This window comes from Synchiropus splendidus, chromosome 5 (assembly GCF_027744825.2).
Source record: "Synchiropus splendidus isolate RoL2022-P1 chromosome 5, RoL_Sspl_1.0, whole genome shotgun sequence".
Taxonomy (NCBI): domain Eukaryota; kingdom Metazoa; phylum Chordata; class Actinopteri; order Syngnathiformes; family Callionymidae; genus Synchiropus; species Synchiropus splendidus.
In genome coordinates, this window is record NC_071338.1 from 25407745 (window position 1) to 25433887 (window position 26143).

Consider the following 26143-nt stretch of genomic DNA (forward strand, 5'->3'; position numbering starts at 1 on the left):
TGAGGATTATTGGGGCTCATTGTAGTCTTGACAGAGGACTCAACAATGTCTCCACAGTTTGGTGGAGAGGAGCCGTTCACCTGCCAGTGATGTGTTCTCATGGTGGTGACTCGCCGCGTGGAATCTGTCCTTCGATATTTCACACATGATGCCGTGTCAGAGTCGAGTGATTTTTGGGTATATAACAATCACGTGTGTACATTTACTGCAGCAGGCATATCTGCGCCAGTATTATCACACACACACACACACATATATTTGTAGTTGTGTGGTGGTTCATTGACTTTCATGCTGACCATCCAAAACAATTGGTTTAATTTAACTTAACTTAAATTTTAATGTTTAATGTTTAATGTTGTTAGGACAACGGCAATACGGTCCTGAGCCAAATGTTCTCACATGGCGGTGTTTTTCCAAGAATTGGTCCTCACAAGAATAGATTAAACCAATCCCACATACGGTACCCACACACGCACACACACACACAAGCGCGCGCATCACACTCAGACACCTTTTCCGCCTATTTCCCCAGGGATCTGCTCATACAGCCCCCAACCTCTTTGCATCCCAAACTCACTGGGCCAGTCCCAAATTCTCAGTGTATGTGGCTGCTGCTCCCGCTGAGATAAACACTCTTGAAGCAGGTGAGCAGCAGCCGGCTGATGGCAGAGATTACCTCCATTGTCAAAATAACTAACTCGGCAGAATTCGTACTTCAATGTGTGAGGACTTACAGTAGGTTTTTTTTAACACTACAGGAGCAATGTAATTCTGTTTTCGCTGACCTCAGGAAAATCGACAATAAAATTAGAGGTATTGTCATGCAAGTGCTGTTACAAACTCAGAACATACTTACTCAGATGAAAATCTGTTTGTAAGGAGTATTTTGGAGCTTTTTCTTTGCCAGAGGAAATTCGTGGGAAGAGGAGCCACAATTCAGAGTGTTGCTGAAATCAAGTGGGTGCGTCCATTTTTAACAAAAAAAGGCATTGATAAATTAAAGTAGACTTCATTCCCTCACTCATTTCCTGCTACTTATTCATCTGAAGAGGTCACGGGGGTCAATCAATGAGCCTGTCCCAGCTGCACCGGGTGAGAGGCAGATCACTCCTTTTATCCCAGGCAACCACTCACATGCACTGACCACTGACATGGGAGGAAAACTTCACACCTACAAAACGTGCTGGCTTCTTTGTGTTGTGCTGATCACATGACACACATAAAATAAAACAGGATTATTTTAAATAATGTGTCAACAATGAGAATATGTTTTGGTATTGTGAGAAACAGGCAAAAGCATCGCTACACATGTGATTCCACTGACCCAGAGCTGTGTAGCATCAGTCACCAGTGCATTATGGTCGGCCGCTAAATTAAATCAAGTGTGGTCCTCACAAGTGCAAGTGTCTGCCACTTGTGTGTGATTTAAAAGTAAAGTTGCGGCTCAATGTTGTTCCTCGCTTATCGCACAAAACATTTTCACACTTGAGAGGGATGCTTTTTTTTTTCTTCTTTTTTCTAAGCAGTACGTGTAGAACAGAATAGATGGTGAGAGATAAGAAAAGTGCTGACATACCAAACACATATGCAAGTGTTATCTATTAGCTGATGCTGCTGTGAGATTAGAGCCCATGTCGTTCTGCCGTGTTGGTTGTTGATGAAAGGAAACACAGGCCACAGTGACTAATAATAATCATAATAATAATAATGACAATAATTTCAATTTGCTTTAAATAAATAGTCTCTGCCCTTACTCTCCATCTTCCTTTGAATCTGCTTTGAAACCAACAATGTGAGAAACAATCCCTCCTTCAAGGATTGCGGTGTTTGTTCACGTTGCGATGTTACTCTGCGGCGAGTGAGAACTGGGAGAACAGAAATGCCACAGGTTGCTGCGAGCTCCGGGCTGCTTTTGAAGTCTCAACGCTCAGTCTGTTCTGCTCTCTCAGTCTGCGGTTAAGACCTTTAATAGAGGTGCTATTATACCTGCAACAATCTCATTTGTGGTCTAATAGAGCGGCGTTTACACGCCGTCTCCCCGTGGATGCCTAAACAATGTCAATCTGTTTATAAGCGGCGGTGGTGGAAGTTGACTGTAATTGTGTTTAATAAGTCTCTGATCCTCTAATTAGAATTGGAGAGCGCCTACTTTATGTTTCCTGCCTGTAGGTCTAATTCACAGCGGGGAGAGCGGCTGCACGCAGCTACAATGGGCTGTTGACACCGACTCTTATTACCCCACGGGGATTGCTGCATTTGCTTCATTAGAATATTACTCTGCTTCGCTCATTACATGCCATTATAAATTCTTTTGTTTTTTCTTCTCTCCCTCGCTCAAACTATTCACTTAAATAGGCGCTGGATTTATATAAAATTGATGCCTATTGTTCACTGTCGTCTGGTGATCTTGATCTGTAGTGGTGGGACGCTATAGCATGAGTCAGCAGGGTCAGACTGGATCTTTGTGTCTGCTAGAAAAGTAGTGGGAAACTGAAGAAAAGCTGGCCTGGATTTGATGAACCGGTGGTGCTGTTCACTCAGGTGGAGGTCAGGCAGGTCTCAAGGCGACCATGGTCCAGACGTTTCTTCCGATCTCCCAGGCCGAGACGCACTCTGACAACAATTGGTATGTTTTCCTGCTCGCGCTGTTTGTGGTTTTTATTGGTGCGGTGAGAGTGAAGCCGCAAATTAGAGACAGATCAGTTAACCATGACCTTAAAAAACCCTTGGCCCCCGATTAATTGCCAGTACTGATGCGGTCTAATTGCATAAATCATCAGGTAATGAGATCCTGGGTTGTTATGAAAAAAAAGAAAAAAAAAAACACACACACAAGATGCGAGAAAATGAAGAGTCGGTCGGCATGGTTGGCTGGAGGATCAGGCTGGAAATTCCAATTTGAAATCGCAAGCGAACACAAAATGAACAAGCAAACCTCCAGAAGTTTTTCAGAATATTCAATATTCAATTTGAGAGTCAAGTTTTTTGTTGTGTTTTTCTCTGTTGTGCGTCTCACCTGGGCTCAACACTGATATGCTCCTTCCAGGTGAAATTTCGGCTCATATTTCAAAATAATGTGAAGCCAATGTAGTGGCGTTGCCAAGTTATGGATGAGGGTTTCTTTACATTGTTGATCTGGCAAATACGTAATGCGACGTTCAGCTATGATCACACAACAAACACGCACACCTGAATCTGCATCTTTCACTGGCATGTAAACAGGAGAGATTACATTTGTTTGCTCTGATGTTGGAAAAAACCGCAGCTACTGATGCTACGCCAACTGCTGCCCAAGATCCTAAACAGCAGGCTCTGATGGTCTAATCTCTCTCTCACTGTACGAAATGATCAGAACAAAGCAGTTCATGTAAAGTCAAATGACAACAGAGAAACCATCAAACAACTAACTGGTGAGTTGAATACACAAGTTTCACCAGAAAATTGTGACTTTTATTGATAGTGTTGCAGCCATGAAAACAAGGAGCAGATGACTGGCTGCTACTTTGGCTGTTATAAGTCATTTTTTATCTGGTGTGTGAGAAATTTGATTTCTAACCCAATAAGGAAAATCATTCAAGACAAAGCTGGTGTTTTTATCCTTCGTTTTGGGCTGTGTGAGTGGATTTGAGGAACAGTCTACGACGTTGTAATTTCCTAAATGCTGTTGGGATGTCTTTATTTATTGGTTCACTTTAGAGTTTGCTTGCTTGGTTTTCTGTGCTCGACTAAGACAGGCGTCCGGTTCACATCAGTGCTGTTCAGCCTCGACTCCCGATACAGGTCAAACATGCCGCTGTCACTTCAGAAAGACACTGAGAAAACTGGCAGGATTTCACCACACGACACGCAAAAACACTTTTTAAGAAGGGTCATTTGTTCAGCGCTAGGAATGACACATGGAAAATGGATGAGCAGAATTAAGTCATCAGCTGTTTACAGCGCGGATAGAGAAAACAAAATAAAAAGCTCTTTATTTGAAAGACGTTTATTAGTGGAATCTGGAAGGCAGATTAATGAGGTAGCAGAGAAGTCGATTTTAAACACCGTCTCGGACGGATTCCCAGCGGTGACAGCTGTGAGGACGAGAGGTCAGGCTGAACAAAGCTGTTGCAGCTCAGCTGAAGGGACTCTGACCCTCAGCCAACAGTGGCTGCGATACGCTGTGCTGTCGTCTGTTTGTTCTCAAGTAACTAAATAAAGCCATTTGGGTACGGCAGGAGCTTTTTCGACACGGTCGACCTTAAACGTCCTTTATGTGTTTATCTCTGCAGGTGACTTACATGACTTCTAAATCGACTGACCAGTGATCGCTGGAAGCTGGGGATTGAGAGTTTCAGTTTTTGTAAGTATCAATTTGCCTCTTCTGGTCGCCCCTGTGCATGTGCCCCCTGCTGTCTCACCCACACTGAATGAACACCTGCATCAAATGAGGTGGACAATTGGATCGGGCCACAATGTATGCACAATTAGACGGTTATATAGGGACAATCGCTCCCACCCAGCTGCTCGCCGAGGATTTTTACTGAGAATGGCTTCTGTGTCAGAGTCTCGGCTGAAACCTCGGACTCTGGAGGTGCGAACCTCTCATGACAGATGAGCTACAGAACAGTTTAATTCCTGGCCACCGCACGACTTAGACAATAACTCGCAGTGAAGCTGCAACTCCAACCACAACTCCGCTCGAAAACTTCCAACACCGCCTCTTTTTTCTGATTCTGAACGGACTACTGAGAGAGCAGATGATTCCAGTTCTCTCCTTGCGGCATTCAGAGACACACAACAGGTTCTCATTAAGTTTCTAATTGTATGTTTTAATTGAGTTTAACTGCATTGATGCGGCTTCAGGCAGACAGCAGGGGTTGCGCCGTTCACATTGAACACGGCAAGGACTCTTCAGCTATTTATCTTAACAACGTGGTGAGATGAAATTGCAGTGCTTCTGTTGAAATCCAGATTTTAAAACAAGACAAACAAAGCTTGGTCTCTATGTGACCAGCTATTGTTGTCGCTTTTATTCAAGCTTGCCAAATACAAAAAGTTAGAGGAGGTTTTGTGGAGCTTGTAAGTACTTGTTAATGAAGGTTTTGGATTATTTGAGATACCTCTGCTAACACTGCTAAGTGCATGATGCTCCATTGTTAGCGTGTTCAAGGCTACAAAAGTGGAAGTTAATCATTACATCGACTGAGCCCAAAAAAAATAGAATAGAAAAAGTTGTATAAATAAATTGCACTGTCACCACTCTCTAGAACCTCATCCGTGTTAGAGCGAGTCACTTCCCAAAGCCTTGCAGATCTATATATTCACCGTCTCGGTTCCGCGGTGGACTTTTTCCAGTGTCCTGGAAGGTTTGTAGGCTGCTAGTGGAAGACAGAATCAGCTGGAAGGAAACCGGAGCTGTTAATCTTCCCGCCACCCCAGCTGCGGAAAGCAATGCATAACTAAAAGTCCAGTAAAATGAATTAATGATTTCTACCATGAACTTTTCTCCCAAAACACCGTGAATCGTCTCCAACTGATAATGCACCACGACCCCAGAGTGTGAAATCTCTGTAGCGCTGAGAGTGGCCAGTTAATTGATTTGCAAATTATTTAAAGTTTGTGGTACCCAGGGGAGCGCTCCACTCTAATGTGGGCCCATTTTGAAAGGGTCGAAAATTCTCCACAGGCAAGTAAATCCTGGTGCTAAGCTCATAGTTTCATGAAGTCTATGAAGAAGGAGCAGGAACGGTGTTTCTGTCGTGATCGCCGGGTGAAACCCTGGAAAGTTCCGGGAACGTGAAGGTCGTCGCTTAGGAAGTGTTTTAGCCAGCACTTAGTTTGTGTAAGAACATCCCCAATCTGCGTGTTAATATCAAGGAGCCGCTAATCTGGACCCATTAGCAAGGCGCTGTCATTCAGACACACGGTGTCGGCCTGATTTAAATAAAATGAAATGAAGATAGTTGTTTCTGGTCCCTGGGCTTCACTCGCTGCCATAAACATATGCTCTGTGCCCTGCTTCCTTCCATCTTATTTATGACTTTAATTTGTTGTGTGGGCTGCGCAAGAAATCAAATTTAATCCAATCCTCCGAGGGACCCTGTCATATAATAACATGGTAATTTCTGTGTATCCTTTTGAAAAATGAGGAAATTAATTCCTCCTGACATGTTCTAATTATTCCAGTGTGAACGGCGGATGGGTTCCCCTCCCTCCCACCGATCCCCCAGCCCCCTAAGTGTCAGTTGCCGACGGGTGGCGAGGTGCTAATGCTGACCAGCAGCGCGTTTAATTTGAAACATGAGCAGACACCTTTCAACACACCTTCCTAATGTTGGAGTGGCTCACACAAATTAATTCACTACTCATCTGGCAGCTCTGGCTGAGCCGCACGTGTGTGTGTGGCTACGTGGATGCGCGTTCAGAAACACAGCCGACGGACAGTCGGTAGCCTTAGCGTCAGCGCTACAAGACGACGCGGGCACTGTCTGGTAGAGGATATGTGGTAGAAAGTTCCAGGCCAGTGTTTGTCCAGGGATGAGGAATAAAACGCTCGGAATATTAAGATCAACTTTCCACATGATAGGAACTACAACTCAAGTTTCCAGGAAAAAGTAGGATGCTTTCGCGATTGTTTTCCTTTAGTCTTCTCCATCCATCACCACATTTTTCAACGAGCAATTGATATCAAAATGAATTTAAATACTCAATAAGCATTTTTAAATAAACACATTTTCACAAATGTCCACGCCGCTTTAAGTTTTGAGAGCAAAATGCCTTGAATTATTTAAACTTACATATGAATTTTAACAGCTTGCCCAAAGCAAGAGACGTGGCAATCCAAGCTGCTTTTTGGCAGCTTCTTTCCCGGTTATAAGTCAGTATATACAGTAGGTCTGTCCTAGACCGAAACTGTTCAGCATACTGAGCCTAGCCCACAGGAAGCCCCTCCTTCCCCCTCACACCCTGTAGGGTTAATCACTGTCATTTCAGATCTGTACAGTGGGAGTAAAAGCCATCGAGAACTGAGACGCGAGTCACGAGCTCTGCCCCCACTGCACCAGCCTCGTGGGTGGATCTTAACATGAGATAGTTTCCACCCTGTACAATTGGTCTTTAAAGGATTCATCACAAAACCTGGAATCAAATCCGTCTCGGTGCCCGCACGCCGACGATTGAAGACTCAGAGCGGCGACTTCTGCCAGGACCCACATGGCTGCTGGCCGTGCCTTAAATCAGCAGTCAATTTGCCGGGAAGTTTGAGATCTGGGCGAGGTTAAGGGGATGTGCCGGGGCCGTGTTAATAGCTAGCTTGTTGCCCATATGGTACTGCTTTAATAGAGCAGGTTTGTTGCAGATGGTGGGAGACTTGCTTAAGCAGAGGCAGATTTTGGCAGCAGAGCCTCCTTCCAAAAGGACCGCTGTGCTGTTCGAACCGGTCCAGGACAACTTAGAGATCTCTATCCTCTCTGCCCTTGAATGGAAGCCCTATTTTAAAGCCATTTTCGCTATTTCTGTCTTAAGAACAGTGAATGCAAAACATCTCCGTTGCAGTCCGACTACCAAGTATGGCCATTTGCTCCAAAAAAAACGCACTTTTGCTTCCATGTGGTAAGTTCAGTTGTATCTGACCACAATGGGACTCCAGACAGAAGCACAGCTGAGGAAACATTAGCAGTGAAAGAACAAGAGACGTGGAAACCAAAAATAAAGAGAACCTGACGTGCGTCAGTCCCTTTTCTCTCTTAAAAAGTCTGGAAAAATAGAAAGACTTGCTTATATATATATGTGGCGTAATGTCAAGTGAAGCCTCTTTTGTCTGGGCAATTGTTTTTCATGTGTGGAGCTGCAGCGGCGCATGTATGCTCTTTGCACTCAGAAGTGAGGAGACACGCTTGATCTGCTCTGCACTGTTTGACGGGTGTTTTCTCACGTTGTCACTGGCTAGCGTGCTGATGGTATTATGCGCGGCGGGCCCAGTTGAGTGGGGGAAAAGAGCAGAGCGGCAGCGCCCCTGGCTGCGCCACTCCCACCTCCCCAGACACCTTATTGTGAGAAAAGTCTTGACTGAGCCCTCTGGGCCTTGTGGATCCACAGCCTGGCTAAGTGCTGGCCAGACTGAAAGGCACAGTGTCCTTGGGCCCGGCTCATTCTTTCCATTCTCTCAGAGGCTTTGTTTCATAAGCCAAGATGAGGCGAGGAAAGAAAAAGCGAAACGATGCCCATGTCACTAAAATGTTAGGTGTTTGTTAACTGCTAAGATGTTGTGGCTGTCCATATGACTTTTACTGCAGTGGAGGTGCTGAAGTAGTACATTACCCAGCATGACAGAATTCTATCTAAAACTAAAGTCATTTGCAAAAGATGTATGAGAAAGAATCTATAAATAAAGCGTGTGGTTTATTGGGATTCATTTATGGGTCAGAAAAGATAAGGGTTTTGTGGGCAGATATGATAGCGAGCTAACCATAGCTTCATCAACTGCTTTATATTTTACTCCACACAAGCATATGCCTTGCATCAGGCAACTCAGAACTGGCTGCACCCCGACTCTCTGCTGCTGAGCTCCACTACAGAAAAAAAAAAAAAGCTTTAAAACAATAAAACGATACATTACACAGCCCAATAACGCGCTCGCTGGAAACTCGCTGTAAGTCATACTCAGACGCGTCCCCTCCAGAGTTTCGGCTGAGTCTTCCGAACGGCCCCTCCGAGTGATGACATCATGACCACATCTTCCTAACTTATTGGCGCGGTGAACGTGAGCCGAGGTCCCCGGTGGCCGAGCTTCCAGAAGCCGCAGCACACTCGCCACACATGTGCAGCAGCTGGACCACCGCCGGCTGCTCTGAACAAACTGGAGCTGCGCTGGGATCTGTGGTCGCGCTGCTGCATGTACATGTGTATATCTGCAAACAGCAGCGGAAAAACAGGCCGTGCGGAGTCGATTTGACGCAAACATATCATCAGCGCAAAACCAATGTTGTATGCAAATCCAAGCCCTCAACGTCAGAGGTATAATTAATGATGTCGCAAAAAGAGGATGGTCATATTTCTCTGCTTTAATGAAAGACATCGCTTATGATAGGAGCACAATGTATACTGTGTTTTCCCTCCTTCTTATCCCTCTTCTTCTTCTTCTTCTTCTTTGTGATTATGACTGGTTTCATGGTGAAAAATGGTTCTCTGTCATTTCTCCTACCAGAACCCCACACGCTGACATGGAGGGCTTTCTACGTAGCAGCTTTTTACTGAGGTTAGTTTCATTTCCGTTGTTCAGGATCACAGGTGGGGCAGGGGTGGAGCGGGGGCCTGACTTTTGTGACACACAGTCGGCTCTGGACTGTTGCTTTTTCTGTGTATGTGTGTTGACAATATGGGCTCGCACCTGCTTTCTAACCTGCTCCATTCACTGCAGTGGTGCTATTGATGCATGCATTGTGAGGCGATGTGACCTTCTCAAGTCATAACCGAAGTTCCAGTCTTATATGTGTCTATATGACAAGCTTAAAAACGTATTCACCACCACGAGTTTGGCGTTTCCTCCCGGCCGTGTTTGACTTCACCTCGACGTAAAGATTTACAATGTTGTCTTTGCCCCTCCTGCGATTCTAATTAAAATAAAAAAAATTGCTGTCATTCCACACAGAGGAAGTAAACAAGAGTGCGTATTTACCATTGGCGCCTTTCCGAGTCAGCCACCTTCTCCAGGCTCCAGTGTTGCTTCCTAATTAGGGCTGGCTCATTAGAAGCCACAGCAGCAGCATCTGCCTTTCAAAGCCGGTGTCAGCCAAACTTTACTAAAGCTAATGAATCCTCTTTGATTTCTTTTTCAAAAGGTCACTTATTTGATTAAATTAACAACATTTTTTCGCTCTCTCTCTCGCTCGCTCGCTCTCTGAACTGCTGGTGCTGAGTTTAGAAAAGACAATTTGATACAAGTCCTTTTGCCAGTCAAAATGTCCTTCAGGAATTCAATATGAAAAAGCTCTTACTTGTTAACATGTATTTGATTTGTCCGTGTAAAGTCCTCAGTGCAACATCAAAACCTTCATTCATCTGCCGCCACTTGTCACAGATAACCAACTGTAAGTTTGCTGAGGATAAAACGTCTCCATTTCATAGATACTACTGCTATATAGAAGAACATAGTACTGCTACATGTTCCAAGACATTCTTTTATATTCTAGATCTCACAGTTGCATCACATTCAAATGAACCGCAGGCCACTGTTTTAAAACGATAAACAAAAGAAGCAAACAGACTTTACCATTGACACCTTTTTTTTTTTAGTTATATCTGTGTTTTTCAAAGCAATTTATTTAAATATGTATGACACGTCTGTGTTTTATATGTGTTTATATTTAATCAAGCACCGATATCTTTCAATTGCTTTGTTTATGCATTTGAACGAACCCAAAAACACTCACAAGCAGAAGCTGCAAAAACCACAAAATGGATGTGGATAAAGTTCCAGAAAACCAAATGAAAAATAATAATAATAATAATAATAATAATGTGTAATTATTATTTTTTTAAATAATAGTAATTACATATTATTATGTGTAATTATATATTTTCGATTATTTATATATATATATATATATATAGAGAGAGAGAGAGAGAGAGAGAGAGATTAAGGCAAATTTTATTTACATGGTCTCAATTGGCACAGGGACATGCAACTGTGACCTTTGACATGAGCTGCTCGGCAACAATTTCCCTTTGTGGTCTGATGCTGTGAGAGAACACTGTGATTGTTCTAAGTGAGCACATTATTGCGCCGCTAATCCACATCCTTCTGTCAGATGTGTTTTAATTAAAGAAGAAGGGCCGAGCGCAGCGATATCACACACACACACACAGGGCACCGAGATGCAAGGTCCTAAACAATCACGGCGAGATTAAAGGCCGGCTTTGCTGCAGGGTTGGCCCTTTTGCTTGGATAAGACTCGTGTCCTGGAGCGGGAGATGTGGAGGGGGGGGAAATAGAGGTGGATGAATGTGGCAGTTTGAAATTCCTCCGCTCAACACTCTGCTTTTTTTTTTTTTTCTTTTTTCAACCGGTGAAATTAGGTCAAGAGAGCAGAACAGCAGCGATTAGCAGATGCGCTAAACGATTTGAAGCTGTCCATATCTCATCAGCGGAAATCTATTTTAGTGTCCCAGGTTGACTCATTTCAAGAAGAAGTTTCAATCATCACGAAACCTTTTCTGTGCCACAGCGCACCTGATAACCGACCAAAGTTTGAGAAGCCTTTTTAGATCTGAGGCTGAGAAAGTCAACAATATCAGCAACAATTCACGATGCCATTATTGCCAGTCGCGCGGCTTCTCTCTTTGTCGCAGCGTTTGGTTTTAAGATCAATTTTTTATATGTTTAGGCAGAACGGTGTTTTTTGTTTGTGTAGTCAAAGAGACTGAGGAAGCGAGTGTGTGTGTGTGTGTGAGGAAGGTAGGCAGGAGAGAGAAAACGCAATACAGAGAGATGGAGAGAGCAAGAGAGAGAGAGAGAGATGTCTTTAGTCTCTGTCTAGTCCCAGTGGGCAGGACCTCCCCCTACATTTCTGCCATTATTTGATGTAATGAAAGGAGAAAGTGTGTAACATTGAGATTGTTAATTAATTTAGTCTAACAAGATGAAGATAAATGAAACCCACTGAAGGTTGACTAGGCTAAGGGGCCCACTTAGCATTCCTCCTGCCCTCCAGCTCTGTCTCTCACATTCGCTCACAATGGAACTCAGCTAATAAGTGCAGCGCTGTGTTTGTACAACCCCGGTGAGCTCTCGCACACCAACTTGGAAAGGTGCAACCGTGAACTGAAATGTTCGCTTCAAGACATTGGCCCGGAGAAGATCATCTGTCATTTTCCAACGGTCAGTCCGTGGTCCGCGGCTTCAATTATCTAATGGATTCTTCTTGACATGTTAGATAAAGCTCAGATGACAAACATCACACGTGAACTGAATCGACTTTTTCAACGGCGAGGCTTGCTTCGATCTCAAATTCGGTTTGGAAAGCTGTTGAGATGATGCATGTGATCAGTCATCTGCGCATCTGTTCTGTTCACCCTGATGGTTTAAACAGCCTCTTTAGGAAGCGAGTTGTGTTCCCCCGGATTTTAGGGCCAGCAGTGTCTCCCTTTGATGTCATAACATTTCTGCAGAGAACCATGACCACAGATTCTTCATCACCTGCAGCTGCCACTCATCTACTGAGTCCAGCTGGTTTCAAATCAGTAATTAATTAAACGTTTCTAAATGACTTTTTAATTCCTGTCAGTCGGAACGAATTTTTTTATTATTTCCATATAGGAGCCTCATATTTGGAGTCATTTTAATGTCGGAAGTGAAGTCAGTGTCGCATTTTAATCCTTTTTAACGCCATATTTTTGTTTGTTTGGGCTTCACTTGGTGGTGCTGTTGCTTGCTTAGATCTCCTCCAGACACTCTGGTTTCCTCCCAAACTCCAAAAACCTACAGGAGACTGAAAATTGTACGAAGGCGGGACTGTGTGAGTGAGTGGTTCGATGGACAGGTGAGCTGTCAAAGCTGCCTCTTGCCCCACGTACGTATAGCACAACTCATTCTGGAAACAATAACATAGATGTATATTTTCACAGCTTTACCTCGAGGCAGCCGTCGTAGTGACTCCCTGTCTTTCACAGTGTGAATGGCTCTCCTCTCTGGCTGTAGGGGGCTATTTGAGCGGGAAGAGAAACAAAAAAAAAAAAGGGGGGACAAGACATTTGCTAACAAAGCTGTCTTCATCCACGGCTGGTGCAAGGAAATCAGTAGTCTGTCAAGGTCCTTCCTGTGCTAACACTTTGTTCAGGGTCCTCATGGCAGCACAGAGCGGTCATTAAGGAGCCCCATTCTCCGCTCCTTTACTGTTCATCCCTCAACAATGGCTTGTTGATTGTATGGAAAACACCAAAACCATTATCCCCCTCTGTTTTGATGGCAGGCCAGCATTTGAAAGTGCAACGCTCAATAATGGCCTCATTATTGTTATTCTTGGCACAGGCTTTTTGGGAGGGAAGTCGCTTCTCATGATTTAGTTCAATTTCGATTAGCTTATCGCGCTGTCTCCTGGCACATCTCCGCCACGTCCAAGTGAGCGCTGGCCTGTTGCTCAAAAGCTAGCACTCGTAGACTCTTAATTTATAAAGTGGTAAAAATAGGCGGATTAGAGCTGTTACCCGGGAAACCCTGACGTGTCCATCTGCTGGCAAACAATGAGGCAGTGTTCCTCCATCACCTATGCTTGAGAAAGAAGAAGAAAAAAAAGCGAGAGGAAGAGTGTTCCGCAAAGGACGAGACGCTTTGTGACAACAAAGTGAGCGCCAGGCCTAATAGGTTCTTTGGTGCGAGCTGTTAGGCAAGAGCACCGGGGGACACAAGGTCATGGAGGTCAGCATGTAATCCTTGGACAGTGGAGGTTGTTTTGTACGATGGATGTTTGTCTAGACAGGAAACAAAACCGACATTTGAAAGAGCAGAGAGGACGGTTGTGAATGCATCAAAGGTGCAGTCTTCCTCAGTGCGAGGCTAATTTACAGTTGTGAGATGAGAAGATGGATTACAGTCATCTTGCATTGGTTTTATACCGGCAAACTTGACATGATAAAATGATGCAAGTCGCTGAGTGTCGGGCTTTTGGTTCATTCATCTCATATATAAGTGTAAATATGTTTCAAATTTCACAAGCCTGGATGGCTCAAACGTGCTGCTGCATCCTCAGATTTAATCTATTTATTTGACTGCTTTTTATTCAGAACATTTTTTCTGTTATCTTACTCGAGCTAAACTGTTTTAACAATGATCAGCAGGTGATTTAGAGCTTGTCCGCTCTAAAAACGCCGGCCAGCTAAAACGATCCAGCGGAAGAACAGTATCTGTTTCTCTTTGAGTTTTATGTCCCTTATTACAGCCGCAATACGTCGGATCACATTAAGCTAATTTATGGCTGAGGCCAGCGTAACAGCAGTATAGGTTAATGAATTTGGCATTACTAATTAAACGTTATTGAGGGATGAATATGAATCCTGTGGTGGAGAGCGACAGCAGAGCGAGGGGGAGGAGAGGAGGACGGCAGAGGACTTTTCTGCACTTTCCTTTTTTTTTTTTTTTACGATGAGTAAAACATGAATGCGAAGACAGTGAGGTGAAATGGAGGACAGGCGGGAGACAATACTCTGGGCTTGAATTCCTCGCGACACACTTGAGGCATTGCACGCAGGTAAATGCCTGTTTCCTGTATTTACATGCCGCTATGGAGGAAACGTCGGTGGAAGCTATAGGCTGACATGAGTCATGGAAGTCATGGTCAATTTATTCATGTTTTCCTTTCATAGGACTCACGAGAAAACATCGGCTGCCGTCTGAAATGAGACAAGAGGAGTTTCAAACTTTAATTGCAGCAAGCGTTTTATTGTGTAAATAAATAATAATACATACATTCATCTTCAGATAACCAGTGCTTAGTCCTCAGCACTTAGAGCTGGAATCGAACCCTTCTGAGGGGTGGCAGTGTTAACCATTGCTCCACTGTGTTGCGCATAAATAATACTAATATTGATACCTAATTCAGAAAGTAGCAATAATGCTTCATAATTTAAAAAAGTGATATGATAATGTTGAAAACAGGACTTAAAATGAACGCACAAATGGGCAAAATACCCTAAAAAATGAAACCAACGTTTAAAGCAGACCTGGGCAAAGTGTGGCCGGGGGGCCATATGCGGCCCGATGTCTGTATTTTTGTGGCCCGTTTGATGTCAGACTAAAACTATTTTTTCTGCCTTTTTTTGTTCTTCCTCTTTTCGTCACCACCACCACTTCAGCAGTAAATATATGACGTTCTTATTTTAAGACTAATTTTTTCTTTGTTTTTATTGGGTATTTTTGTGTTTTTCTTGTTCCTCAAAAATACATTGAAGGAATATTGAAAATGTCTAGTCCATAGTTGATCTATATTCAAATTAAGTGCATATAAAATGAAATATTTCAATAAGTGTCATGGCATATTCACACTTCTGAATATCCATAGTGACATTTCATCTTCAGGTTCATTTTGTCCTTGTTACTTAGATATGCATTTTGGATATTTTCCCATCATGTTTTGCAGTCATCGCTGTCCTGCCCTTCAGGAAAGTGAATTGCCCACCTCTGGTGTAAAGCAACAATTCTTCAGTAAAAACTGCATGAGAAAACTTGGACTGGTGTAAATGTGGAGCAGCTGGTGCCACTGTTTCAGCAGGCTGCATGTAAATGCAGGTGGAGGAGCTGGTTTCATGTCTTTCTTCCTGACTCCCACCCTCATGAGCACGTCTACACTCACCGTCTGACTAACTCGGAGCAAAACCTTTCAATTTAGATTTCAATTATCATGTTAGTTTTGTGATTAGACTTCAGTCCTCCAGGAATCAGACCTCTCGGCGCCCTCTCTATTCCACTCTATTCCACTTCCCCTGCAATCACACCCCATCTGATGAATTGTGCATATAATTACGGAAGTTATTGAATATGCAGATCGCTGCTGACTCTTGGTGTGTGTGTGTGTGTGTGTGCGCTTCATATTGCATCAACTCTAACTGGATCAAGGAAGGGTCCCGGATAAAGACCCACTCTGATAATGAGAGAGCGTCGATGTATGCTATTAGTCAGAGATAATAGACAACACAAAGGCTGAGACTCAATTAAAACACAGACACAGCATCATCTGTGAGGTGGTGCTAGTGCGTGCGTGTGAGAGAGAGTGTGGGACAACACAGGTCTGTGCAAAGATTAAGTCATTGGCACGATGAGACCCAGCGCCGGTGGGACCGCTGAGGTGTCCATGATCGAACCCACTCGCAGTATTTCCTGCGTGTTACAGTATGTTGCTACCATCATCTTACTTGCTGTCACATGATGCAATCCCTCCGAGCTTCCAGGGGAGGAAAGAGAAGCACTTGGCAGACACACCCACAGCAGAGTGACGTGGGAACGTTCCGAACTTTCAGAAAAAATCTCGCCGACGTAAAACAAGAGGATGAATGACTGGAGGGCTGGAGACCCCGACTACAGTCTCGCAGATCATTCACACTCACAATTGAGAATGGAGGGAAACAGAGGAAACTTGATTCTATATTTTTAGCAGCGGTGATGTAGCGGCCATTTATAGTGGACACACTAGCTCGACACTGTTTGGTTTCTGGTGTCACAGCTTTATAGACTCTGCACACTCTGCACAACACCATCTGTATTACTCAGGCCTCTCTAAATAAAGCAAGTCAACAGAACCACAATATGTGCGGCACATGGTGCAACTACTGACACATGACTGGTGCCACAATATTGAGATAAAGGCCCTGACTCATGGCAAATTGAAAGTAAAGGTGTCTCATAACCAGCAGGTAACAGAAGAGCACAGTTGTGATGTGAGAGTGTGTCCAGGGTGCCCCACCTCTCAGCAGCTGGGATCGCCCACCCTGCAACACTGTGAAAGGAATAACCAGCAGGAAAAATCTTCATTCTATTTAAAAAAAAAATAAATATTTTTTTACTGATAAATAGACTTGTTTATTACGTCTTCATCGAGCAATTCATCTTTTTTTGCTTCTATAATTTCGACCAGACACAGGAAGTCAGTGGGGTTGATAAGCACTTATTAACTTTAAACTCCCATGCAGAAATCATAGTCATTTCACAAATTTGTCAGTGCTTATTTCACCATGTTGGTCGCGGTTCAGTTCGTGACATTGCACACTTTGGTTAGATGGTCAGAATGAACTCGAATTAATCAAAACCTGCTTCCAAAAAGCTTCCATTTTGACTATGGATGGCTGGGAATACAACTGCAGTTGACTCTGTGAACGATTATGTTCCTTCTCATCATCCATCGAGGTCAATAAACCAGTTGTGAATTGCACCAATTTGCAGCAATTGTTGGTGAAACACACAACAGCCTGTGAAAGTAACATCTGCTGCTCAGTGGAGAAGTGATAAACAGATAAAAACAAGGCTGTGTGTGAGTGTGTGTGCATGGGCACGTGTGTCGGTGGTATCATGTTGCACTTCTTAACCACCGTTCCTGTGTTCTTATCATATATTTGTCTGGCCTTCGCTTTATATTTGCCTTCCATCTGTTTGCTTTGCGTCTGAAAATGCTGAAACGTTTCCAAGAATGTGTTTATAGGTCTCTATTTAAAAGGGAAGTACAACACTGGGTTTGTCTGATGTCATTCATACCCTGGTTGAGATTTAAAGGCTAACGTTTTGGGAACAATGGGCCTCCTCGTTTGAAAATGGAGTGGTGTCTTGAGATTACCAGATTAATTCCGACTTGCGGAGTGGATGCTGCGCCGCATCGCGCTGCGTATGAGCGTAATGAGTGCGGTGGCAGGGAACCACAACAGAGCCGGGGCAGAGGCTGTATGGGAACCAGAGGCTCGTGGCCCTCCGCCAAACACACACACACAGATCCTGACTCACACTTGTGGCTTTCGAGAAAAAAAAAAAAAAAAAAAGCAATTTAGTTAATGATTTCATTTGGGAGCAGTGTCATGATAGAACGGGGAGACAGGAATTGGTAAACAAAACACAGCCGACAACCACAGGAAGAAATACTGCGCATAATTGTGGCATTTGTTGTGAACATAACTTAAAGCTTACAGTAGTAGGTGCGTGTGGTTGCTGCGAGCGAAGTCGGGGGAAGAGTCAAACCGCTCCCTAAGTGGTCAGGCAGAAGGCTAGCAAGCAGCCTGTCGGGGCTTTTTGTGTGTTCGCTCGGCATCGAGTCCATCGCGGAGAGCGCTCAGCTGTCTGTCAGCTCCGGTTTTATTAAGGCCGTGTTCACATTCATTTACTCAGGTTTTTCACTCCGGCCCTTTGAATGAAACCATCTTAGCATTGCTAAAACAGCGGCTTGCCCATGTCGTCCGCGCACCAGATTTTGGGGCAATTACTCAGATCAGTGACTAGCTCTGCTCCAGGACCCTCATTTTTTATTTTTTTTGTATCGGCTGTCAATCACTCACTCTAACTTTTAACCACCTCCAAACAGCACTGGCTGCCAGCCATTAATTCAGCCTTCACTTTGGCTGGGCTTCTTCCTTCCTGTCCGACCTGTCAGAGTGACACACACTGTTGACCATGCTTTCTATTCACTCCTGGCAAATTAATTGGTTTCAGTGGTTTAAATCCGCAATCAATGTCAGTTTCCCCGACATAATAAGCCTTAATCATAAATCTTTGAGGTGCGGCTTGCCTGACCCCGATTCATCATGGCTCTGCTACATGGCCTCATCTGGGTGGAGCAAATGAACTACCCCTGTTTTGATTTTCCGATTGACGTGTCACATGAAACGCGGCTTCACTTCACTCCCCCAATTCCAACTCTTCTTCTCCTTCTCACGGTCCTCACAACACTCACACAGGGTCCGGAGACAAAGAGGGCAAAGAGGTCTAGTTGTCACGAGCCCAGACAAATGTGTGCATCTCTTTTTTTTTTTTTTTTTGCCCAATGAATGCAATTAATGTATTCAGAAAAGCAACAGAAATCTGGAATAAATTTAAAAAAAAGTGGTGGTGAACGGCTTGTTTAAGAAGCTCAAAAACAAGAAAGGCGTTGAAGGTGACATCTAGCTGCATGTGAGTGAAAGTGGATCCGAGCTTGTGACGGTGTGAGGTCTCTGCGTTTAAGAGGAAAGAAAGAACAAAGAGTGGGGCTGCAAAAATGGCCCACTGTCTCCCAACATTCCAGATGTCCACACCAACGGGTGTCAGACCAACAGCAGTTTTGTCGGGCACAAATGTTGCCAATAATGCCCTCGCGATGGAAATGCCAATGACTGGGCCCCATGGTTGACTTGTCATAGAGAACAATACCCCGAACCCCCCACAACTCCCCTCTCATAAGACTTTCTCTGTCTTCAAAGCCAATTCTTTTTAGTGTCACACTCCCTCATTCGGCTGAATTTGGTTTCATAGCCATCCACTGTGGACTCGTTGTGTACTTCATATGGGACTTTTCCCTCGCGAAAATTTGGAACCTCTGGCCTCACATTTCTGGTGACTATAAAAGTTCATTCATTCGCAGCACACTACACTGCACAGACAAAGTCATCGTTTTAAATGACAGAAAGGACCTGGCTTGAATAGTGCTTTGTTTACAGTTCGACCAAAAAGAGGGCCCCACTCTATATTTCATCTGTCACCGTTGCTTTTCTTTGCTCCAACAATGCTTTATTGTTGCCGTGAAAATTTCAGATTCCATGTACGGGACAATTCTGTATTATAATGGTCCTGCCAAATTCCGATCTCTGTTTTCCCTCTCCTGCTCACAAAGGACTCATAACTTACTGTCAACTACCAGGCAAAGTCACAAAGCTCCACTGTTGCTCGGCAAGCAGTGTTGTGTTAGTCGACGGCTCCGCTCTCTGTGAGGTTCTGCTCCAGTCAGGCCTTGTAAAGAATCGCCGTCCTCATGTAGGCTGGTGGAAAAATTGCCGGGGAAAAAAAGTGGTGAAGTGACAACTAGCTTCTTTTCCGCTTGGTTTTTCGCTGTTAACACTATCTGTAAAGATGTTTTTGTTTTTGAAGGTCAGCAAGGGAGATCAAGGTTGGGGGAAATTTATTCCAAGATGCAGAGGATGAACAAATGTAAGACGGACAAAAACATTTTCATAAACCAGCGTTGTTGCCCTTGGATCAGTGAAAGGCCCAATGCCACATGGGAAGGAAAATGTAGAGAGGGGGCCTTCATCCTGAGCACTAATTGACCCTCGATGAGTAGTCAGGAACACTCGCCCACTCCAACACCTGTATCTGCTCCTTCCTTCGCTGGAGGGGGCAGGGACGCCAAGCAAGCTGCGAGGGCAGCTGTACAAGTGTTTACAGTGAGACACAAGACCGTTTCTCCGGCAGCAAATTATTGCAAATAATTTAGCCTGCAAAGTAATTGTGGACGTCCAGCTCACGCTGTAAAGTGTGCACTTTAGGAGGCTGTGGTGGCTTGGAGCTGAGGCGGGCTGTTAATAGAGTAGGCATCAGGAGAGCGCGTGAAGAGAGGATGAAGTGGCGGCGTAATTGAGTTGACTTTTTAGCAGGGGAAGGTCAACAATCATGGAGGAACAATTTCAACAGTTTCATTGAGACAACTCTCCGGGAGTTTAGAGAGAGAAGACACGCGGCCCGGTTGTTTGGGTGACATCAGAGACGGAAGTTTGAGTCAATAAGTGTCAAACAAACTAAACATGGCGCATATAAACATCATTTCTATAAAACAAATCAAATTTCTCCTTTACACTAAGTGAATGTCATGCATTTCACACACATTTGGCTCAGTGAGAAGTACTTTCACTTCACCTGGTCATAATGTACTGCAACAGCTGAAGGTGAAGTGTCACTGAATCTCTATCACTCTATCAAACAGTAAAACGGTAAAACTCACAAGAACTTTCAATGTTTCAACTTTTGAGTTAATGAAAAATAATTTGTATTAATGTTAAAGACATTTTTTTCCACCCCAAAATCGTACTCATCCATGGCTTAATGTAACACCTTGCTAGTGATCTAAATGAGAGACAATACAAAAATGTTTTACGTTACTCACGAAACAACGGCTGTATTTTGACTCGATCATGTTTCCAAACTTGGGGGGGAAAAAAATCTGGCTCCTGCACAGCATGACACGATGAAAATGGCGAGCGATAATTTAATTGTGCTAAACGGTGGAGCCCGTGTCAATGCTCCTCCAGCTGGGAGCTGTCAGGTAGTAATATCTCATTACGGCAGGTGAAGAACCCAGAGGAACCCTACGACGACACCTGTTAGAACAGGAGGAACCCCTGAAGGGAAACAGATGACTCCTCTCGCTCTCTCGCTCTCCTTCAGAATTACACAGCGCACGCACACACACACACACACTGTGTCTGAATTCCCAAGCCTACTACAGCTTTGTCTTCACTCAAACAGGTTTGCGTCTCGTGTCATGAAAAGTACAATAATAAATGTTTAATTTGATTTGAACCTTTGACTCTGATAACTTTCATGAAAGGACTTATGAGTGGTATGAGTTCTTTCTCAGCGGCAGACCATTTATTACAGACATTAAGAAATGATGTTTTCACACTTGTCAACAGAGAGAAGAAGCTCTGGCGGCACATTAATCAGAGACATGAGACAAATCCACTGGTTAAGGTCACTGCCGTTGTTAAGTGTTACACCATAAGAAAACAGCTTTTCTTCTGATTCGCTATGATGACTTATATTCATCTCTGACTCATACGTATGCGTTTCAAAAAAAGGCTTCATAAGTTTTAGTGCGAAGACGGACAGATGTAAATCAAACTGAAAAATCTCTGAAAAAAGCGTAACTTAAGGGTGAAACCAGGGTGATGTCAGTTTAGAGGCGCATTGTAAATCTGTCATTTCACCATTAAGCAAAAAATTGTTTTATTATAAAAATGATAGTGATGTTAACGCGTCAGCTTTTTCATCCCATGATCAAGTTCTTTATGAGGAACGCTTTATTTCTTTTGGCCAGGAGGAGACGCAGGGTGTCTCCTCCTGGTGAAGATAAAAGTCGGGGCCAAAGTGAGACGGACAAGCGGATAAGTCAGTGAGAGCCTTTTACGACGGAAGAGGAAATGGGATAGCGGAGGACTCATGCCCCCACAGTCACAAGATGAGCGGCTCACGGTGCCTCTCTAATACGCCCCAATTACGCAGAGGTTGTTTCGCACGCTGATGAAACAGTATCACTGGGAACAATTCTTGACGCGAAACATTCCAGGTCACATGAGCCCCGCGTCTAGGAACTTAATCCTCCCAATGTAGGCAATATTGTGGGCTATATATAGGCCCTTTTTTCAGATTGACCCTCGACTGTCTGTTGTAAAGCTTCAAAGTCACAGGCTGGAGGTGAGGGGGGGCATCAGGAAAACAGCATTTCCCACCAGTTATTGATCACTTTGGCTTGTCCACATCTATTGTTATTGTGTAACCGAGCATGCGGACCGTCAAAAATGAAAGAGCCACCTTTTTCCTCTTTCTGTGTTTCAGTTTCAAAAGCAGATTCTAGGCTTTTCTTAAAAAAAAAAAAGCTTTAATTATTAATGGGAGCGAATTAATTTCATCAGCATATGAATCTTCTTAAAGTAAAAATCAAGAAACTGCAGCGGCTTGACTTATTTGAAATGGCCAGCACGGTGAGTGGAAGAGGATGTGATGAAAATCTGCATGCATAAGGTGATACCTACGTTCAACGCACTTCTTGATTTTCTCCTTGCGCCTTTGTTGTGTCTATATTGATCTATTGCTCAGTGAAAACCTTTAGATCTTCGCCCTGGGTGATTCTCGCTTCAATATGAGAAATAAAATATTATACGCTTGCCTTCGGATATTTTCAGAGAATTACTGCTGCACTTCTCCTTTCCCTTCCAATGATATGAGGTGGTATTGTATGGGGCTTGTCAGAGGGTTGGGGGGGGGGGGGAGGCTGTAGCTGCCTGCGCGCAGCCCTCCCAGCACTGCTAATAAATTATTAACTCCTGCTGACAAATACTGTTATGGAGCCTGCTGCAGATCTGTTGCATTCTTTAACAAGATTGCTGTAGACACATGTTACAAGAGGACGGAGACTCCATCGCTCTCGATCCCTTTCTCTTGCTCACGCCTCAGCAGTTTTGACTGATGGTTGGAGACCCAAGTAAAAGTGCCTAAGAGACTGAATATTTTAGTGGTAAAATAATACCACTTGATTTAGAGTGTAAGACAAAAGCAGCGCTTTGTTTCGCTCTCACACTCCATTGAGGACGAGGTAGTCATTGCACTCTAGGCTCCGGCCTTTTTGGGCGCATTAATAAGAAATACTCTTTGTGCTGAACGCACACACACTCACCACACACTCACACACACACACACACACAGCGCTGCTCTGAACTTTCCGCCGACTTTTGATTTTCAATTAACAGCACTCAAATCTGTAGATCACTTTCTGTTTGATGTAATTACCGGAAACAATTTAAGAGCTGATTAAAGTGGAGACTGAAGACACAGCCGGAGACACTCACCGCCAGGCAGAGGCAGCGACAGGCGGACAGACAGGTCTCAGCCGTCTACCTGCTTCGCCGGGGCTGTTTGTGCAGCTGCTGAGGAGCGTGGCGCTAAATAAGGCCAGCGCTGTTCAGGCCCAACGTCACTTGTGTTTGGGAGTCCATTAAAAAGAATTAGTCGCCCTCAAGCTGACGATATTTGTGCAAGGATGTCTTTGTTGAAGCTTGAAGTGTCGCGAAACAGTTCTACTTTTGATGTGAGCGGACAGGCAACTGATGATTAGGGATTAAAGACTCATTTGAAAGCGAACGGTTCCGTCTATAGAGCGAGGGGGGGAGAGCCAATGGAGCTGTTTGTCAAATAAAATGTGTGTGGTTTGAGAGACCTGGGCTCGGCCGGTGGGGCAAAAGTGAGTTCTGTGGAACAGAGGAAAAGTGTGTGTGAGAGAGTGAATTTAATGTTGGGATGCACGGTTTCTACCTCAGCACCTTCCCTTCACCGACTATATAACTGGAGAACAGAGCAGACAAAACAGAACGCAGGCTCCATCTTTACTGTTAGTCATTTAATGTAGTAAGTTTACTGAAGTTTAGCTAGTTTTGTATGTATTAAAAGGTGAGGGCCACACAGAATTACTTTAACAGCCCCCTTGGTTTGGTCTCCAGGCCTCGAGTTTGCCACACATGACTTTGACTTTTTTTCAAAATATATATTTTTATACATTTTATAATTTGATATATGATATATAATTTTTTTATTCTCAAAAATGTATCAAACTCCTATTTTTTTTTTTTTAAATAACACTCCTTTTGAGTTGCCACTCCCACTCACTGCCACCATATACATTAAAAGAAGCTGTGATCCACTCTAGCAGAGTCTGAGAAACTGACACCTGGAAGAGAGAGAGTGTCCCGAGCGTAGATGATGAGTGAACTTATTTCCAAGTTCTGCTCCTTAATTCCTGGCTGATGGCCTCACTGTCTGACTGACATACCGGAAGATGTTTCAGGTTTTGGCCCTGGCCCTGATCTGGCACTTTTCCAGGTTCGGACCGAGCTATCCATTCGCATTAAACAGAAGATTGCCGACCACAGAAAACAGATCACACCTTTAACCCTTCGCAGGGCTGTTCACCATGCTATTATTAAAGCCGGAATGAAGGACAAGATCTGTAAACTTCCCGTCTCTTCCTTTTACAGCAGAGTCATGTCTTCCAAGCAAGCCACCTCTCCCTTCACCTCTGCGGTCGATGGAGAAGACGCCATAAACCAGGAGCACTTGTCCTGGGAAAAGGAAGAAAGTGCTGAGGCCCACTGCACGCCGCAGCTGCCCTTGCACAATCCGCACCATGGGAAAGCCCACCCTGAGGAGCTGCAGCCGCTGAGCAGTGTGCCTCCAGAAAGCGACTGGGAGAGTTTGGTGTCTGCTCAGCAACGCATGGTAAGACACACACACACACACACACTCATGTTAACTGTAAAACAACACCACAAATCGTGTTGCTAGCAAAGGCTATACAGAGCACGCTATGTATTTTTCATGAAGGGGTCAAAGCTCACAATCTTCAAGTCAACTGACAAGTTAATTTGAAAAGCATGTCTTGTATTTGCGACCGAGAACTGTCCCTGGTACATCGATCAACCTTTCGCGTCTTGACAAACACAGAAGCTATTCTGAGCTGGAGCTGCAGACCTTTAACTTGCCTCGAATAATAGGTCAAGTCCCACAGGCATAATGGCTCGACTTGGCCCAGAATGCTTCTGTTCGGTTTACTTTCATTGTTGCTATACAAACAAATCCCGTCCTCGGTAGCGCAACAGTTGTTTTTGCTGTTGTGGAGAGGGCTGCTGCCAAGCTCAACAGTACGGAGTTGGAGCGAGTGCAGGATGAAGCGGGACACGAGAGGCAGGTGCCAGTGTGTGACAGATGGAAGAATGGTGAAGAGACCCCAAGGACCCTTGAAGCAGCTTCGGATTTTGCCTCGCAGAATCTGGATGTATGAGGATAGCGTTGAAAGCGGATAGTCATATGAAACAACAAAGTTGAGTAGAATGAATTCATTGTTTTTTTTTTTTGTTTTTTTGAAACACCATGCGAGTGCATCACATTCAGAGAGTTTGTGGTCTTTCCAAGTCAGCGTCTCAGTGGCAGAGATGAAGGTGTGAGAGCACAGGAAGGAGAGCCTCCACTGCTCACTGGACTGGCTGCGTCTGTGTGGGCTGTGCCCTGATCCTGCGCCAGCTGATTAACCCGCCACTTCTCCACTCCCCTCAAGCGCTCTCCGCCGTCTCTGCCATAATCATCCGACACACACTTGGGAGGCGCGGTCGGGTCGGACAGTCGTGCCACCCCGGCGCTTGGTACCAGACCACCCCACACACACACACACACAACTGCGACTCTGCCCTGGGGCTCGACATGCAACACAGGGATGAGAAATTGGCCCTGTCAACATTCCTGCACAGTTTTTACTGCATTCCAAAACCTTTTTATTTTGGATGGTGTGGATCTCCGGGGGAAGATATAACCCTGGTCTTTAACAAAGCTCAGCGTGCAGCGTGATGCAGCCACACACATGCGGGACCACTGGCCAAATGTTTAAATCAAAACTCCCTGGTTTGAGGCGGCTCCCGGCTCCCGGCTGCTTGGATACCTTCTGCTTTTTCAGACTGGAGGAATCATAATTAACAGGACCTTCTGTCAGACACAACACTCCACCACGGCCTGTGAGCTAATGATACGCTCCCATCTGCGGAGCATCTCCTGCTTCTTCTCACGGAGCGAGCGTCTTCATTTTTCTCCCTATTTTCGCTCATGAGTCGTTTGGTGCGCGGGGAGCTCTCAGCCCATCAGCCGGAGACACGACTTTTCGCTAAATACTAAACCATACACAGGTGGGACTGCAGAACAACAACAGCCCCAGACAGGAGGGAGATTTACGATGGCTGGAGGCACTCAGCTGAGAATAGGTCTCCACTAGAAAATGAACAAATTACACAGCAGTCACTCCAACACAAATGCACACTCAAAAGCAATTTGAGAAATTACAGTTGGGAGGTTTTTGTGTGTAGTCTGCAGATGAAAAGTAATGCTTACGCACATTATGAATATACTCTG

At 44.4% G+C, this 26143-nt stretch overlaps 1 protein-coding gene across 9 annotated transcripts in view; it reads left to right on the top strand.

Annotated features, from left to right (window-relative positions):
• sox6 (SRY-box transcription factor 6) overlaps nt 1–26143 on the top strand; it is a 124986-nt gene that overhangs the window by 17631 nt on the left and 81212 nt on the right. For 7 of the 9 annotated variants that reach the window (XM_053865499.1, XM_053865506.1, XM_053865502.1 and 4 more), the window contains exons 2-4: nt 4272–4342; nt 9188–9238; nt 24226–24466. In XM_053865499.1, coding sequence (XP_053721474.1) covers nt 9204–9238; nt 24226–24466 — 276 coding nt within the window. In that variant the 5' untranslated portion in view covers nt 4272–4342; nt 9188–9203. Of the gene's footprint in view, nt 1–2541; nt 2627–4271; nt 4343–9187; nt 9239–24225; nt 24467–26143 lie in introns of all 9 variants that reach the window. The other 2 variants (XM_053865500.1, XM_053865505.1) reach the window with 2 other exon arrangements.